The sequence below is a fragment of the Rutidosis leptorrhynchoides genome, chromosome 2, assembly GCF_046630445.1.
Source record: "Rutidosis leptorrhynchoides isolate AG116_Rl617_1_P2 chromosome 2, CSIRO_AGI_Rlap_v1, whole genome shotgun sequence".
NCBI classification, from domain to species: Eukaryota; Viridiplantae; Streptophyta; class Magnoliopsida; order Asterales; family Asteraceae; genus Rutidosis; species Rutidosis leptorrhynchoides.
In genome coordinates this window covers 269408704-269426232 of record NC_092334.1, presented here as the reverse complement: position 1 = coordinate 269426232, position 17529 = coordinate 269408704, and the positions used below count along the sequence as shown (strand labels likewise).

Genomic DNA, 17529 nt, shown 5'->3' with positions numbered 1-17529 from the left:
TGTTTAAAAATGATAGTTTTGATATTAATAATTTACTAATAATATTAATAATAACTTTATTAAAATGATAATATTAATAATAATGATATTGTTAATAATAATACTTTCATTTAATAATAATACTAATTATACTAATAGTTACAAAAGTGATACTAATACTAAAATAATGATAACTTGTATTATTTTCATATTAATAATCCTAATCATAATAATACTTACATCAATATTACTAATCTCTTTTATCTCTTTTAATCATTAAAAGAGGAGGAATTAGCTAATCAAACTTTAAAAAGACTATAATACCCTCTAATTAAATTATTAACTACAACATATGCCCTTGAATGAAAATGCCGAACCAGCGATTGATTATGCTCTAAACAACTAATACACAATCACGAACCCTAACAATTTCATCTTCAATCTCTTTTAAACATTAACATACACAAATTACACGCATAACATTAGCAACACTTATCTTTTCTCTCAAAAAATTAGGGTTCCTAAACTGACCATTCGATTAAGTTTGATCACATCAAACAGTAACGTCGAACGCGAGCATCAAGAATGCAAGGAACGAACACTCCAGACGACACACACACACATAAATAAATTAGGGCAAATCTCTCTGCTTCCTGATTTCGTCTACGCTTCTATGCAATTACGTCTAACCCAAAAACAACAATCAAACAAGGATTGCGGGTTGATTTCTGCTGAACAAGCTATTGTTAAATCATCTTTGACGACTTAATCAGAATCAAAGGTTAGTTCATCTCAGATTTTACGATTCAATTTTTGATCTAGGTTTCAATTGAAAATGGATTTATGTCTATATCTAAATCTAATTTTTTTGATCGATTTTTGGATCTTATATTTTTTGATCGATTTTTTTATCTAGGTTTCAATTAAACATGAATACATGTCGTGATTGAACCTATGTTTGTCTATATCTAACCTTTTACATCAAATATTTTTCGATTGAATTTTTAATAAAGGGTTCAATTGAACATTATAATTAAAAAATCAACTGTATATAATCTGAATATCAATTTTACTTTTGTATTTTATATATTTATTACTATATTTTTACTTGCCGAACGTGGATTGATTTTGGTGTATTTGTTTATGGATGCAGCTGGTCAAAGTATAGTGAGAGAAGACCTTATTAGGAAAAGATGGGAGGAATATTTTGCATTCCTTTTCGGTATGGGAAGACCAGAGCGGAACGGTGAACCCCACGAGGTTCGGGAGTTTCAAAACAACTGTTTCTGCACGAGGATTAACCAGGAGGAAGTTAGATTGGCCCTACGAAAGTTGGGGAGAAACAAAGCAGTAGGACCAGACCAAATTTCGATTGAGGCGTGGAAGTGCCTAGGAGGAGATGGGGTTAGATGGTTGACCAACCTTTTCAACACGACGTTTAGAAGCGCAAATATGCCTATGGAATGGAGACTCACTGAGGTTATTCCCATTTACAAGAACAAGGGAGATGCGCAAATATGTAGTAACTATAGAGGCATAAAGTTACTTAGTCATACTATGAAGCTTTGGGAGAGAGTGATTGAGACGAGGCTTCGACGCGAGACAAAGGTTTCAGAGAACCAATTCGGTTTCATGCCAGGACGCTCGTCGATGGAAGCGATTCACATAGTTAGAAGCCTTATGGAGAAGTATAGGGAAAAACAAAAGAACCTACACATGGCGTTCTTAGACTTGGAAAAAGCTTATGACTGTGTCCCGCGTGAGCTGATTTTGAAGACTCTTAATGCTAGGGGTGTCCCAAGTAGATATATAAGATCTATTAGAGATATGTACGAGGGGGCGAAGACTCGTGTACGTACGACGGTAGGAAACACAGGGTTTTTTCCTGTAGAGGTAGGTTTACATCAGGGATCTGCTCTTAGTCCTTATCTTTTTGCTTTGATCCTAGACGAGTTGACTCATAGGATACAAGACAACATCCCATGGTGCCTAATTTTCTCCGATGATATTGTATTAGTTTCGGATTCCCAGGATGAGCTTAACAGAAGGCTTGAGCAATGGAGGACCGCCTTAGAATCAAATGGCCTACGGATTAACAGACTTAAATCGGAGTACCTTAGATGCGATTTCAAGACGAGCGAAGAAGAACACAACGATATAGTGGATATACGAATTGGGGATCAGATTTTACCCCCGCAAGAATCCTTTAGATATTTAGGCTCGATGCTTCACAATTCGGGAAGGATAGATGAGGACGTGACGCATCGTATAAGAGTCAGATGGTTGAAGTGGAGGGCTGCGAAAGGGGTTTTGTGCGATAAGAAGGTCCCCCTTAAACTGAAAGGGAAATTTTTCAAGGTGGCAATCAGACCTGCCATGTTATACGGATCGGAGTGTTGGCCAATGACGAAGGCCCAAGAGAGGAGGATGGATGTGGCAGAAATGAGAATGCTTAGGTGGACGTGTGGTAAGACCATGCTAGATATGATACCAAATGGAGTTTTTAGGGAGAAACTGGAAGTTGAGAACATCATCAACAAACTTAGGGAAGGACGACTTAGATGGTTTGGGCATGTTAGGAGGTGCCCACTTTTAACCCCGGTTAGGAGAGTAGAGACCCTAGCCGTTGCCAGCGTTAGGAGAAGGGGTAGACCTAGACGTAGGATGGAGGATAGATTGAAGCTTGACATGACAGAGCTTCTATTGACGGAGGACATGACTTCTGATAGGAACCTGTGGAGGAGTAGAATTACAATACTTGAGTAAGATCTTTTTTTTTTTCTTTTTTATGTTTGTTTGTGTTAGTTACTTTTTTTATACAACTGTGTGTGTGTGTATATATATATATATATATCTATATCTATATCTATAACTAGATATTCTATAACTACACTATATATATCCCTCTACATGGTATTTATGCTCCAGTATCTATGTATATGTTTGTATCTATATATGTATCTATGTATCAAAGTGTATGTATGTTTGTCTGCCTTGTATCTGTACCTAGGTATATATATCTACGGATGTATATATATGTATAATATGTTTAAGCATGAGTATTTATCCATGTTTATGTGTGGTGTGCGGGTGGGTATATGTATGTATGTATGTATGTACGTACGTACGTACGTACGCCTGCCCATTTGAAATTAAATGGTTATGTGCACTATATTATCCATGTTATATGCCATATTATCCATGCTTTATGTCATTCTGTTGTGCTTTACGGCTATATGTGTTTTCTTTTATGGTTACTGTGTTTGGTTGCATCTTTCTAGGCGCACATAACTCTTTCAGGTAAGTATCTTTTGCCCTCCCTATTTCGTTTTTATGAGCATTTCTGGCCGGAGGTCCGTTAGGAAGCAATCTCTTTTGCTCTAGAGTAGAGGGAGAGACGACCTTATCTAGTCGAGGGTTCTATACCCGCGGATGGAGTAGTGACTTCCTTCTAATCTAATCTAGGGTACGAGAAATGATTGTCTACACCTACCTCTCTCATACCCCACTTTCGTGGGATTGAGTGTTGTTGTTGTTGTTGTTGTTTATGGAGTGTGGTTGTTAAATACCTCTAAACTTTATTCTTTTATGTATATATGTTTTTAATTTCATATTTTTTAATCCGTGCTATTTTGATTTCTTTACAATTGTTGTTGCTATGCTATTAGTTTTTCCTTTACATTGTGTTGTTACTCAGAATGTTTGTGGATGTGCATTTGTGTATTTTATGGGTTTTTTTACATGTTAATGTTGCCCACAAACTGGTTGTGAAAAGTCTGAAAGAGGTTTAGTGGATAATGGGTCAAAAGAGCTTTCATTGCAATGGGTGTTGTATGTATTTGGTATGCATTTTTTATTAGTCGATTGTTGGATATGAACCTAAATATCCATGCTGAATGATGTGAAAGGTGTTGTTGACAAAGTGAGGAGCTCTACTCATCTTGGGCTTAAAGAAGCAAAAGATTTAGTTGAAAAGTCTTCCATTGTGTTCAAGACAGGAGTGACTAAAAAAGAAGCAGAACAAATATATGAGAAAATGAAAGGAGTTGGTGCCAAATTTGTGGTAGAGTAACAAAAGTTATACATGATCAATATGAAACAGTCAAAAACATTGAGAAAAATTATGCTTTTAAGGTACCCTTAACCCTTGCATTACATTTTACTGGACAAAGAAAAAAAAAGGTGTTCATTTTATGTTCAAGTTGAGTTCTTATTGAATGGTTTATCATTAGATCTAGGAATTAGGAATGTAGCAGCATAAAACTACTTATATATGTTTGTAAATCATTTCCAAGTGGAAGATTTGGATTTATGCTCATCTTTTATACCCTATTGATAAATTAAATGAAAATTTATTAGCTTGCGAATCAACACGAATTTTTTTTCTGAACGTTCAAGGATCTGAGATATACCAAGAACTGATTATGCTACAATCAAGAAGAAGATGCCCGAAATTGATTATCGATAATGTTTTCGAGCTGGCAATTATGAACCCAGAATCCACGACAAAAGTATCAGTTCCAGTAACGAGGATTGAAACGACCGAGTCAGGTAACAAAACCTTGATTACCTAAACTATACACACATGAACACATATTTTTTTAAACCTTTGCACAATCTTATACACACAAACAATCTTCTCCAAAATATTCAACACATTCTGTCTAATTGTATATTGCATTAACTTATGGTAGAACAAAAATCAACAATTACCATTGTCATCATCAAGAAAAACTAGACCAGCTGTGATTTTTTGACATGTTTAACTTATTAAAACTCTCTCAATTTCTTTGTAAATATTCATGTTAGAATTATTGCTATGATTTGGTATGCATACATATATGCACACATATTGTATCTCGTGGTAACATTAAATAGTAATAGTAATTCATTATAAGGTAGGAAATAATTAATTTTATTAATATGAGAGAAAAAATTATTATTTATACCATAGGAGATCATGAAGCTTCAAAAGTTATATAAAAAATGGACTCTTTCTATGTATTGGTAGTTGTTGTGGTAGATTACTCTCCACCAATATGTATTAATGATTACATCATCTTATTCATTTATTTATTTTTGGTTTCTATTATTATGACTGATGTTATGTTATGAATGTTCATGAAAAAATGAATGCCGGGCTCTTTCTTTTCAAAAACAGTTGCGCTGATAGGCTTGAAAATGTGTTTCCGGGTTAAATTATAGTGATATAAAAAAGTCAAATGGATATGTTTTATTGAAAAACATAAAAAGGTTAGCGGTGGCTAAAATATCAACAAACCATATTGTTAAATAAAAATGTCAAAAAAGTCAAATGGGTCTGAATGAAAGTAAGAGGTTTTTGTATGCCAATAAAAGGTGTTGGTGTATAACTGATGTGTGAATTGAATGGGACAACATATTCCATTACTTAGTATTTACCTTTCAATTTAAAGGAGGTTTCACTCAATATTATATAGTTTGGTAGTGCTTTAAATCTTTCTATAAGGTTTTAATTAATCTTAAATTGTTAACATGAAAATTTTTCATATACTATGATTGCAATCTCTTTTAAACATTAAAAGAGGAGCATTATCGCGGGTTACGTTGACAGGTAATTGTTATATGGTTGTGCAGTAAGTATTTAATATTTGTTTCTTATGTTTTTACCTTTTTATTGGTTTATCTATATTTTTTCCTTTGCTGTTCTATTGTATGCGATTGTTTGAGAAGCAGTTTGTTTATGCGTTGTTTGATATGTGCTATTGGTATCAAACAATTGTTAAATAATAGTCTGGCTTAAGTTTAGTTGGCATTGTTTTGAATATAGTAGCATTTATGAATGCTTGATTTAATGTTGCAGCTGAATGAATATAGTAGCATAAGAAGGTGCTGGTACTCACCCCTTTATTTATGCACGAACTTGCTACTTCGGGTGCTAAAAACAGCTTTTTGTTAAAGAAGGTATTGTTCATCTTTTAATCAATTAATTGTTGTTGGATTTGATCGTATAAGATTTCAATTTGCAATACTTTCTTATCTATGGGCCTCAACCACTAGGCTCTTAGTAATGGCATTACAATATGTTGGATACCATCATAAATTAGCCGATGATGATCGTACATTAGTCGTGACAATACCAATCATCACCGCGCTATTACCTGATGAGACGCCCAATGTACATTATATAACTACATATGATGTACAATTTATTGATCTTGTAGTTGTCGTTATAAGGTTATTATTATCTATGTTTGTATTTACTTATAGGTACAGAATAACCGACTTGTGTTCTTCCGGATTGTTTCTTATTTTACAGTAATTGGGTTAATGGTTCTTGACATGTCTAATCATTTTGTTTGTTTATATGTTGTTACTAACTATGGTTTGTAATGGTTTTTGTATTTATAGAGCTAAGCTAATGATTTGCGGGCTGTTTTTTTGTGAGGTAATCAGTCTAAAATTGTTGATTTTATTTGTGGTGTTAGACTGTTAGACGTACCAAATGGATTTTTCATTCAAGTTAGGTAATGAGTTAGCGAGCCAAAATATGTTTTGAGGAATTTGAAATTTTATCTGAGGGTTCAATCCACCAACATATCTTTTGTAAGTTATATATTAAATCGTATTACGTTATGCCCACTCAGTTACTTTCATGTTAGTAGCTTTCTTTAAACTTTAGGTTTTACACATTTGATCCGCTACCAGTAAAAAGCAACTTGGATGCACCCGTAATACACACAAATATGTCTAAGATGCCCACTCTTATATCTGACGGATGTTGGACGTTCCATGATGGTGTAGGCTTATCCTGATTTAGTTAGGATTGTAGCAATTGGTCGAATGAGGCTACAAGACTTAAGCCATTAATGAGAGAGCGGGTGCTCAAAAATAAAAGAGTAACAAAAGGCTTGACCTCAACAATATCTCTTGATGGTCAGACTCTCAAAAGTCTTGTCATTTATTATATTAATTCTTTTAAGTCTAATTCTGATTTGATCGATGTCGATGATATAATTTATTTGACGCATGTGACATTGTTGGGCGGGTTTCGATATATATGATGGGTTTACTCCTGTCTTTCTGCTAATATGTGTATTACAAATCATGAACTCATAATGATTTTATGATCAAATAGTGTAATTGAAATTATGAACTCACAAACGAGAGATACGACACATACAAACGCTATTAGAAATATGTTTAGTGATTGTGATTTTCTTTCTGTTCATTGTGTATCATGTAATTAAATAAAATAATTATAGTTCTTTCAATGTATCGTTTTCGTATTACTATAATTTTGTTTTACATAATCCCGCCAATTTGCTTTATATTGTATTTCTTACCGGAAAAGACGAGACATCGTGTGTACAGACAACCCAAAAGATATGGCTTTGTTTATTATGTTTATTCATGCCCTTAGATGTCCTTGAAGCATACCTCAACCATAAGTAATATTATGAACACGAGGCACGAGTCAAGTATGAAGACAAGTGGCCCATAACATTTTAGCTAATTTATTTTGACCCGTTTTAGCAAGCTTTATGTATATTATAATAAATGAGGGAAATGGAAGTTCATGATTTGTACAACTGTGATTTTCCAAGCTAATATATGAAGCTATAAATGAGAGAAATCGAACGGTTTAATCCAAACGCTATTAAAAGATATTTGGAGAGCGCGATATTCTTTATCATCGATCTAAAGTTGATTGCGTTGATGTAACTAAAAAAATATATACTGTTTCTAAATTTAATAAATTTTCTTTTAAAATCTCGCGAATCCGCGGGTATTAAACTAGTACTAATAATAATAACACTAATAGTATTTAATGATGTTACTTGATAACAAAATGATAATAGTATTAATCATAGTTTTTTTTTTTTTTACATAATAATAATAATAATAATAATAATAACAATATTTCTACTTATAACTAAAGTCATACTAATAATAATGATAATATCACTAATACTTGATAATGTTAATAATTGGTAACTTTTATGAATACACCTATATTAGTAATAATAATAAGGATAATAGTAATTATAACTATAATACTTGTAATGATAACAATAATTAATATTATCAATAACAATAATAATAATAACAACAATAATAATGATTAATAATAATAATAACAATAATAATAATAATAATAATAGAATTAGTAATAAAAACTACCTTAGAGGCTCCTCTAAAAAAAATGCTCGAAGTAGGACTCGAACCCAGGACCTCCTGCTAACACATAAACACCTTAAACCATTGTACCAATTCAGTTTTATTGAGCTAATTTGTAAGCCAAATATTCTTAACCCGTTTTAAAGAGCACAACAACACTTTCATGAGCCCAACAATTAAATGAATCCTTGGCCCAACTACTTGATTAGCCCATAAAACCAATAACTAAACCCAATAGGTATAGGATTTACTCTGTACGTGATTTAAATAAAAAAAAACGATAGCATAGCAGCGATTTCAACTTCTTCCTTTGGGTTTGATTTTTAATCAATCAAAACCTCAACAAGCAAAGCAGTAGCAGTCGCCCGTCATCATTTAAATCATCATCATGCTTCGCCATCATATGATCATTTCATAACGTCATCATCATCTTCTGTATCAACGTCACCATCAAAATCTTCGCCATCTATTTGCGTTGTAATATTGCTCAAAAATGTTTTCGAGCGTATAGGCCTCAAGTCCGGTTCTTTGTTACGGTGATTTTCGTAATACTCGAAGCAACAAGTGAGCTTTTGTGCAGGATTTTATAGTTCCTTGCACCTTAGTTCTAACGGTCCCAGAATCATACTTTCTTTACATATAAGTTCCTATATCTACAAAAAGCAACTTGACACATAGTCAAAAGGGTCCTTACTGCGTGTTCATGCATTTGATGGTTCCCACTCTCGAGAACTTCAACAACCGCAAGTATTCATCTTCTGCCGTTAACGACACTCTTCCTTCCTTGAATTCAATTAACCATTCTATAAAAGAAACACATCATTCGGATATTTTCAAGGATTTTTAGACGTTATAAGGATATCGACTAAGGTCGGGATTGGGTTCGATTGTAGAATTAATGTGAGGTGTTCGATCGATTTCTAATAAAGTGGTGGTTGTAGTGTTGGACCGTAGGTTGTGGAGGTTCACCATGGTGTTTAGGGTGATGATTGTGTATAATGGTGGAATGGCGGATGAGGGTGACGGATGGCTAGGGAGGTCAAGATTGATGGTGGGTTTTCTAGTTTATGTAAGTAGTATATGCATATGCTTAAGTATATCACATATATATATATATATATATATATATATATATATATATATATATATATATATATATATATATATATATATATATATATATTGAGGGGATAGATGGTGATTTAGACAGAAAACAGAAAAAGGTAAATCCATCACCAATAATAACAAGTGGGGCTTTGAATGTTAGTGGGAGGAGGAAAAAAATTTTGTCTTGTTTGTTAAACTAGAAAAAAAAGAAACGAGTGACACTAAAATATTGGGTGGTTGTTTGATTATTTTGAATATCAATGATAATGATAAAGGAAATGAGTTGATTGAGTCAAGTGGTTTATATAATTAATTATAATAACATACAGGAAAAAGAAAACGTGTAAGTGAAATTTTCCTATATCTCTCAAGTGTTTTATAATACAAAGCATAATCTAAAATAATATAATAATAATAATTGAAAAGTAAGAATTGATGGGAAACAGAAAACAAATAGTAAGCCATCAAAGTTTTGTAAATATATACCGAGATTGGGATATTATATCGTGTCCATTGCTAAACAGTTAAAGTATAAAAGTGTTCCTAAAAATCTCAAATTTTTAAATTAAATATATTTAATTATTTCACTCATTAACTGTTTGAAATCTGTTCAAAAAGGTTCGATAATTATTTATTTTCTGTACCAATTAATATGTACGGAGTACTAATATTTAAACCAAAAAAATAAAAATATATTTTAACAAATCTAAAATCTTCGTAATCAATTTACCATCCAACTTTTATTTCAATCTTTCATGAACATGTACTATATCTATATTAAACTAACAAAACGTCAACCGAGTGTTACTGACGTTTACTGATTAAGCTCGAAATTATTTATTTTTAATATATAAACAGTTTTAGTATAGCAAGTTTAATTACTAAAACAATAATATTATATATTTTTAAACAAATAGATTTAATATAATTTTATATATTTGCAAGTGATATTTATATACTTATTTATATATATTTATATATAATTAAATATAGTTTCCATTACATCGCATTTTATTTATTTTACAAGATAAATTCTAATAATTAAATTATATAATATTCCAAATTATATTTCAAATTATAAATATCTATTTAAATATATATGTTATCTATTTACAAATAGTTGTTCGTGAATCGTCGGGAATGGTCGAAAGTTAAACGAATATGTGAAACAGTTCAAAATTTTTGTGACTCAACATTACAGACTTTGCTTATCGTGTCGGAAACATATAAAGATTAAGTTTAAATTTGGCCGGAAATTCCCGGGTCATCATAGTACCTACCCGTTAAAGAAATTTCGTCCCGAAATTTGAGTGAGGTGGTCATGGCTAACAATAAAAATGTTTTCATGACGAATATGAGTCGATAAATAGAGTTTTATTACTATTGAGTAATATGGATAAGATAATTCGATTACTCAAAGAGTACGAGTGAAGCTATCATAAAAGATTGAAATAGGAGAAGTAAAGATTCGTCTTAACTTTGGACATAGCCAGGGTTGAATTCCGGAATTCAAGGGATTTAAAGAAAATCTTCGAAATCTTAAAAGATTTGATTCTTCGGCAAATAAGGGAATTAGATTTCTCTTTATTAAATGCGATGGTCTGTTTCGATTGCTCTGTCAGATATTTTACTATAAATTAACTTCTTCCGTTCCGTTACTTTTACCATTCAATTCCCCACTCCAAAAGATTTGAAAATGCTTAATTCAGTTCTGATCCTTGTCCTTATCCTTACTATCACAACAATCATTCTCCTTCTCCAACTTCCACCGTAGGAATCTGCTTTCTTCTACTTCGCCCTTGGGGTTATAGTGTTTTTAATTCTCCCGTGTCTTTATGTTGTGATAAACATTGATATACACAGTTTGTAATTTATGTGTTGTTATCGGGCTTTATATTCTCCCTTATATTTCGGAGCTTCATGCTTATGTTTTCTCTTCCCGACTTTAAGTCAAATGAATAATGATCCAGAATTTGTAGGTATGAACTTTCGAATGAACATGACTAATGTTCTAAGAGAGAAATTGTAGTAGCACGATCTTAATTGGTTAAATTACCAGAATTCAAAGGAAAAGATAGAATTATCAAGAAATTCCGTTCTTGATATGTTTAAAGATTAAGTGGAATGTAAGAGTCGTGTAACATGGCACATGATGACGTTATGATCTGTGAATCATCATGTCCCATTAGAAACTCAGCATGACTTACTGTAATATAATCACGTTGATCAAATGTCATTATATTATACTAACTCATGCATCAGTTCCCAACATTACTTCAATAACATTCATATTTTAAGCTCGAAGGTTTACAGAATATAGAAACTAACAGTTTCTATATGATGTAACACCGATAGCACTAATAGATTAATGATTCAGATAAGAATAGTTATGAAAATATCTTCAGAATTATGGAGGATAATGAAAAATACGATGATATCTTGGAATTTTTGAATCAAGTTGTGATGAAGAAATTCATTCATAATTCAAACTCGAATTTTAAAGAAATTTAGAAACTAAAGTAGTTTCCTTTATGATGTAATATAGATAACGCGAAGAGATAAATAATTTCGGACCAGAATATTTATGAAAATATCCTCAAAAATATCGAAGATATTTATGATGATATTTTGGAATTTCTAAGTTCGATGGTTGATGAAGAAAGATTTTCCGCAAGATTTTAACGTGACTTCAGAGCAATATATCCGTTGAAGGTTTCATCGGATCCAGAATTACCTGGATTCTTTGAATATATGGTATGGTCCTTGTATCTGTCCTTGGTCTCCTTCGTGGTTAGCTCAATCCGTTTTCCAGTTCCAACTTTTCTGAGATTTTCCAACATACTATTCTTTATCATCAAACTTCCGATGATTAAGGTCGTTTACGGTTGTCTATAGTTTCTGCTGCTTAATTCAGCTTTTTCAACATTTAGAGTATTGATTTGTGACTGTGTGCTTTTTAGAATTTCAGAATGAGAGATCATAATTCTAAGAGATAAATGTCATACATATAACTGTTGATGTAGATATGCTGCGAGTTTTTAAAGTACTGATTGCTGATTCCCGGTAATTGGTATGGCAATTCTCGTTACAAGATGCGGATGAGTATATGATAGGGTTTTAATGAACAAATGTAATGATTCTTTGGAGAACTTAAGTCGATGAGTAATGAAGTTGCTGATAAGTTTCTGTTAATGTGGTGAAATATAAACAGTTCCCCGATAACGATGACGAAAGGCAGGCTTATAAATCAAGTTATAATAAGTTTAATCCGAACAAAAGTCAAAGTTGATTTGCTGGAGCTATGACAAAATTAGCTAATTTGGAAAGGGATTGCAAAGTTATTTTGGGTAATAATAACACTAAAGGAATTAACATAGCTATGTGTTAAACGTTTATTCAGTTTTCGAGAGTTTTCAGGTGCATAACTATATGCATAAATCTTTTCTTCCGTGGATGAAGTGCAGTTGGTTCATCCTTTCGATTGAGGTGTTTTCAAGAATTATGAAATATTTTTGAACGCAGATTGTAATCGTCAAGATACAAATGAAGTTTAGGATGAAATCAAGTGGCAAACTTGAAGAGATGTTTTGTTTCATATGTTATAATCAATATTTTAATTTATTTTAATTGTCAATGTCTTTAGTCCACAGTCGATAGTCCACAGTTAACAGTCCAATAATTCATATATAGTTTAATATATAATATTCGAATTAATTAATACGTATCGTGACCCGTGTACATGTCTCAGACTCGATCACAACTCAAACTATATATATTATTGTAGAATCAACCTCAACCCTGTATAGCTAACTCCAGCATTACTGCATATAGAGTGTCTATGGTTATTCCAAATAATATATATAGATGCGTCGATATGATATGTCAAAACCTTGTATACGTGTCCCGATATTTAAAGTACGTAAAATAAATAACAGAAATTAAATGACGATAAATAAAATTGCGAGAATGTAAATTGCGATAAATAAACTGCGATAAATAAATTACGATAATTAAATTGCGATAAATAAATTGCGATAAAATAAAATGTAATACGGAATTAACAGTTAGCTAGGAACAGTTAGCTAGGATCGTGTTAGCATGGTTTCTTAACAAAATTTCATATTGTTAATTAGTCTGTTTCTAATCAATTTTTTTTATTGTGTCCATTATTTCTTCATTATGCCACTTGTTAGATTCTGATAGGTCAAAATCCAAATATGAAATTGAATGAAAATAGTTATTCTGCGGTGAACGGATTCGTATATCGGTGGTTGTAAGTAGGATAGTAAATGACTGTTGAATCAGCTTCTAAGAATGCACAGTGTAACTTATTAATGTGAAATCTAAATATTTTTAGGATATTACCTACCCGTTAAAATATTTTCACCATTAACAGTTTGTACAAAAGAATTTTTAATTACAATCTTTATGAAATATATACTTACATATATATTTTTCTCAGATGTAATCATGGATTTAATGAGTTAATATGATATTAACTCATCTGATTTACCGTTAGAACAAGAATATATATAATCTCTAAAACATTAGAGATTACATAATCGCCATGTCGAACGGAGATAAATGATGTAGATCGATTCGTAGAACGATGATTATGATCGAGGTACATAATGAGATGTTGAGGCGTGTGATGTTGAAACTTGGTTTGTTGGTGGTACTGTTGGTGCCGGTGATGTTGCTGAAGCTGGTAAGTTTTGTACCATATTCTCTAAATTGATTACTCGAACGCGAAGCTCGTTGACTTCTTCCATTATTTCTGGATAATTGTCGGTCGAAACGAGCGGATGAAATAGGTTTAGAATTTTAGATAGAATATAATCGTGGTGAGATATCCGGGAAATGAGTGTGAAAATGGTGTTTCGAATGGGTTTGCCAGTAAGTGCTTCAGGTTCTTCGCCAACAGGTGAATTCGGTTGACGGGAAAGATCGCCTTCTTCGCGTCTCCATTGATTAAGTCGACTACGAACACATCAGATGAATTGATGATGGCCGATTGGTTGGTTCATTCTGGTGACACTGCTTTCGGAGCTTAGGCGAAACTCCATATCGGAATAGCTGTCGGAATCTGAGGAATTCGAACTGGTTGAGGGATTCATCTCGTACAATCAGATGAAGGATTTCTCAATAAGGAATAGAATAGGATGTAGATTAGTACCCTTCAATACATAATTTACATATGCATATATAATACTAAAATCTCATAAGTTACGGAGGAATCTATGGAAGCTGTTAGGAAAAGGTAACAATAACAGATACGCTAAGATATGAATTTATCTATACACTGTCTATGCAATAGAGGCAGTAAGACGTGTCTAGACTTTAAGGATGATAAGCAAATAATTTTTGACACTAATGATAAGCAAGACTTTTGACATGCAGACACGGTCGAAGTCTAGACTCACTAATGCATCATAACGACTTATCAGTTATACACACTAATGCAGACCTGGTTCGCTAAGACTACCGCTCTGATACTGTAACGACCCTGGATTTTTCAACATTTATTTATTAATAATTATTATTATTAATACGTGTGATTAAACAAATGTATGTCATTACATTTGCATGTTGCCATGATTGTCCGAACTTGACTTTAATTGCCCGAAACGTCTTTGTGACACCCGGAACTTACACGAATAATATTTTCACATATTATTTACATTCATGATTAGTTTTATTAATCATTTTAATTAACTAAGGTTGTTGGTTAATTACTTGGGCTTTTGTTGGACTTTATTTGTTAATTATTGAACTTGGGCTTTGATTAGTGTAATGAACTCTTGAATATGGGCTTGTAAACCCACCCTACACCTTAATGGATTAACTAGCCCATTGTTACTACATGTAAGTATCATTTTAGATGTAACTAGTTAGTCTAAGAACAATTGGAATCTAATTAGACATCTTTCCCATGAACAACCATCTATTATCCAACTTTTGTAAGGCTTTAAAAGCATGTAACCATTGAACTTTCTTCTCCTCCCTTCCCACACTCCAAACCGTCGGCCTTCACTAGTTAAGGGGAGAGTTTTCATTTTTTTTTTACTACATGTTCACTAGTATCTTTCATTTACTTCTCATTTCCAAAACACTCTCATACTTACAACTCTTTCTCTCTCACTTTTTCTCTAGTTCTTGTAAGTAATCTTGAAGACTTTTTCTCTTCCTATTTTCTTCTTAAAACCGAATTTATACAACCCATAATCATCATCTTTTGTTACATGTTGTTTGATTGCTTGTTTGTTATTATTTTGTTACTAGTTGTAGTTACTTACTTAGTTCCAAGAATCAAACTTACTAGTTTCTTTCTTCATTTATCTTGTAATTTCAAGAACACCCAAGAACTAAACTTACTAGTTTATGTTCTATATATATTGTTTCAAAAGATCAAAGTTCATGTGTTGAAAGCATACTTGTGATTCATGAAATAAACTTTAAAGTTTACTTTCCTTAAAGAACAAGCTTAGGCTTGAATCTTTAAAGTATGCAACACAGGAACTCATTAACTTGTTTAAATTAGTTTTTTATTTTATTTACTTGCACTTTAATTCCATGTTTGTTAGTTTAAATGGTCAAGTACAACAAGTTAGCCTTGATCTCATTAATCTTGAACTAAAAGTCAACCTTGAAAGTTCAAGAACACACAAATAAGTTTTCTTTAAATATAACTTTGTATACTTATGCTTGATCTAGACTTTTGAGTCTTGGATCTTCAAGATCTAACTAAGAACTATGTTCTACATCTTAAGATCTTGATTAGTTAATTTACTTTCAAGTTTGTAACTTGTTATTAGCGTTAAAGTTCATGTATGTATTAGATATAAGACTTTGATGTAACTTTGGTTCATCAAAACACTTGCAACACTTAAGTGAGTTGTGCTTCATGTCTTAGACTTGCACTTGGGATATGATTTTCAAATCTTGGTCAAGATGATGCAAACACATCAACGAGTTGTACACTTGAAGCTATATGCATCAAGGATGAGAACCGTGATAAGCATCGAGCACCGGAACCCATTATTTTCTGTTTACTGTCTTCTACCTACTGTTTTGGTGATTCTGTAACAGACCAGTAGACCTGGGCTGTTGTGATTATGATTTTTAAATAGCTCTTTTCGAGTATATAACTTTTCATTTAAGACTCGTCTTCATCCGAGTTACGTTTTAGGATTTATGGCCCTCCGATCGTCACTAGGTCCTTTTAACGTTGTGCAGAAATTTCAGACCTACTCGCACTTAAACCGTCACCACGGTTAAAAGAAGACGAGTTTGCTTCTGCAAATTTTACCACACTTAAGGGACTCATATACGGAGCCATAGCCACTTGTCTCACCTTAATTCAGTAAGGGTAGAGGCCTTGGTGACTGATCAAAATTAGCTTTTGTTTTAAACTACTTTCATGAACGAAACCTACTTTACACCTTTTGTTAAATGATGAATGATGATGACCCTTAAGACCTTATTTACATACTTTTAAACCTTTTCGGATGATTTACTGACTTAGTACTATTTGACTTAGGTTGAGGACCTTCGGACCGATTACTTGCACACCTTTTCCGAAACGACTTTACGACTACATTATCATTGTGAGTTATAGCATTCCCTTTTTACTTTAAACTTATTTTGGGAACTGAGAATACATGCGGATTTTATGTTTTACCTACTAGGCACGAGTACTTAAACTTTATATATGTGTGGGTTATACAACGGCATAAACATTCCCTTTAGCTCGGTAACGTTTAATCATTGGTTTTTGAACCGTTAACGCGAATCTTAGATATGGATCCATAGGGTTTGACATCCCCAATCGGGCTAGTAGCACTAGCATTTAACGAGTGTTTAATACTTCGTAAACATACGCACTTGCTAAGTGTACTTTCAGGGGGTATAAACGTTAAGTTAGTTACCAAGTGCCCACGGTTAACATATACTTTATCATACTGTTTTGAAATGCTCTTTGTAGCACTGAAATCTCGTGGCCTACCTTACATACTGTTATACTTAAACTATAGCTCACCAACCTTTGTGTTGACGTTTTAAAGCATGTTTTTCTCAGGTGCTTGAGGTTAGCTTCCGCTGTATACTAGTCGTGCTGTAGACACCCGCTGCTTAGAGTTGTCATCGCATGAACTACTTTATCTTGCATTCAAACTTTAGTACATTTGAACTATGACTTGTAACGACCATTGTGGTCACATACACTTATTATTTGCTTCTACTTAGTGAAGCATGCTTTTGAATTGTAAAACATTCGATGTTGGT

At 32.6% G+C, this 17529-nt stretch overlaps 1 protein-coding gene across 1 annotated transcript; it reads left to right on the top strand.

Moving 5' to 3' along the window:
• Positions 1 to 1695: 1695 nt before the first annotated feature.
• On the top strand, positions 1696 to 3770 carry LOC139888672 (secreted RxLR effector protein 78-like). The gene is made up of 3 exons (XM_071871667.1): positions 1696 to 2062; positions 3261 to 3279; positions 3677 to 3770. The coding sequence occupies exons 1-3, from the start codon at positions 1696 to 1698 to the stop codon at positions 3768 to 3770; spliced, it is 480 nt and encodes a 159-aa protein (XP_071727768.1).
• Positions 3771 to 17529: the final 13759 nt, after the last annotated feature.

Bases quoted from the DNA above. Each gene is read 5' to 3' on its own strand.
- LOC139888672 (XM_071871667.1), top strand. From the start codon at position 1,696: ATGGCGTTCTTAGACTTGGAAAAAGCTTATGACTGTGTCCCGCGTGAG.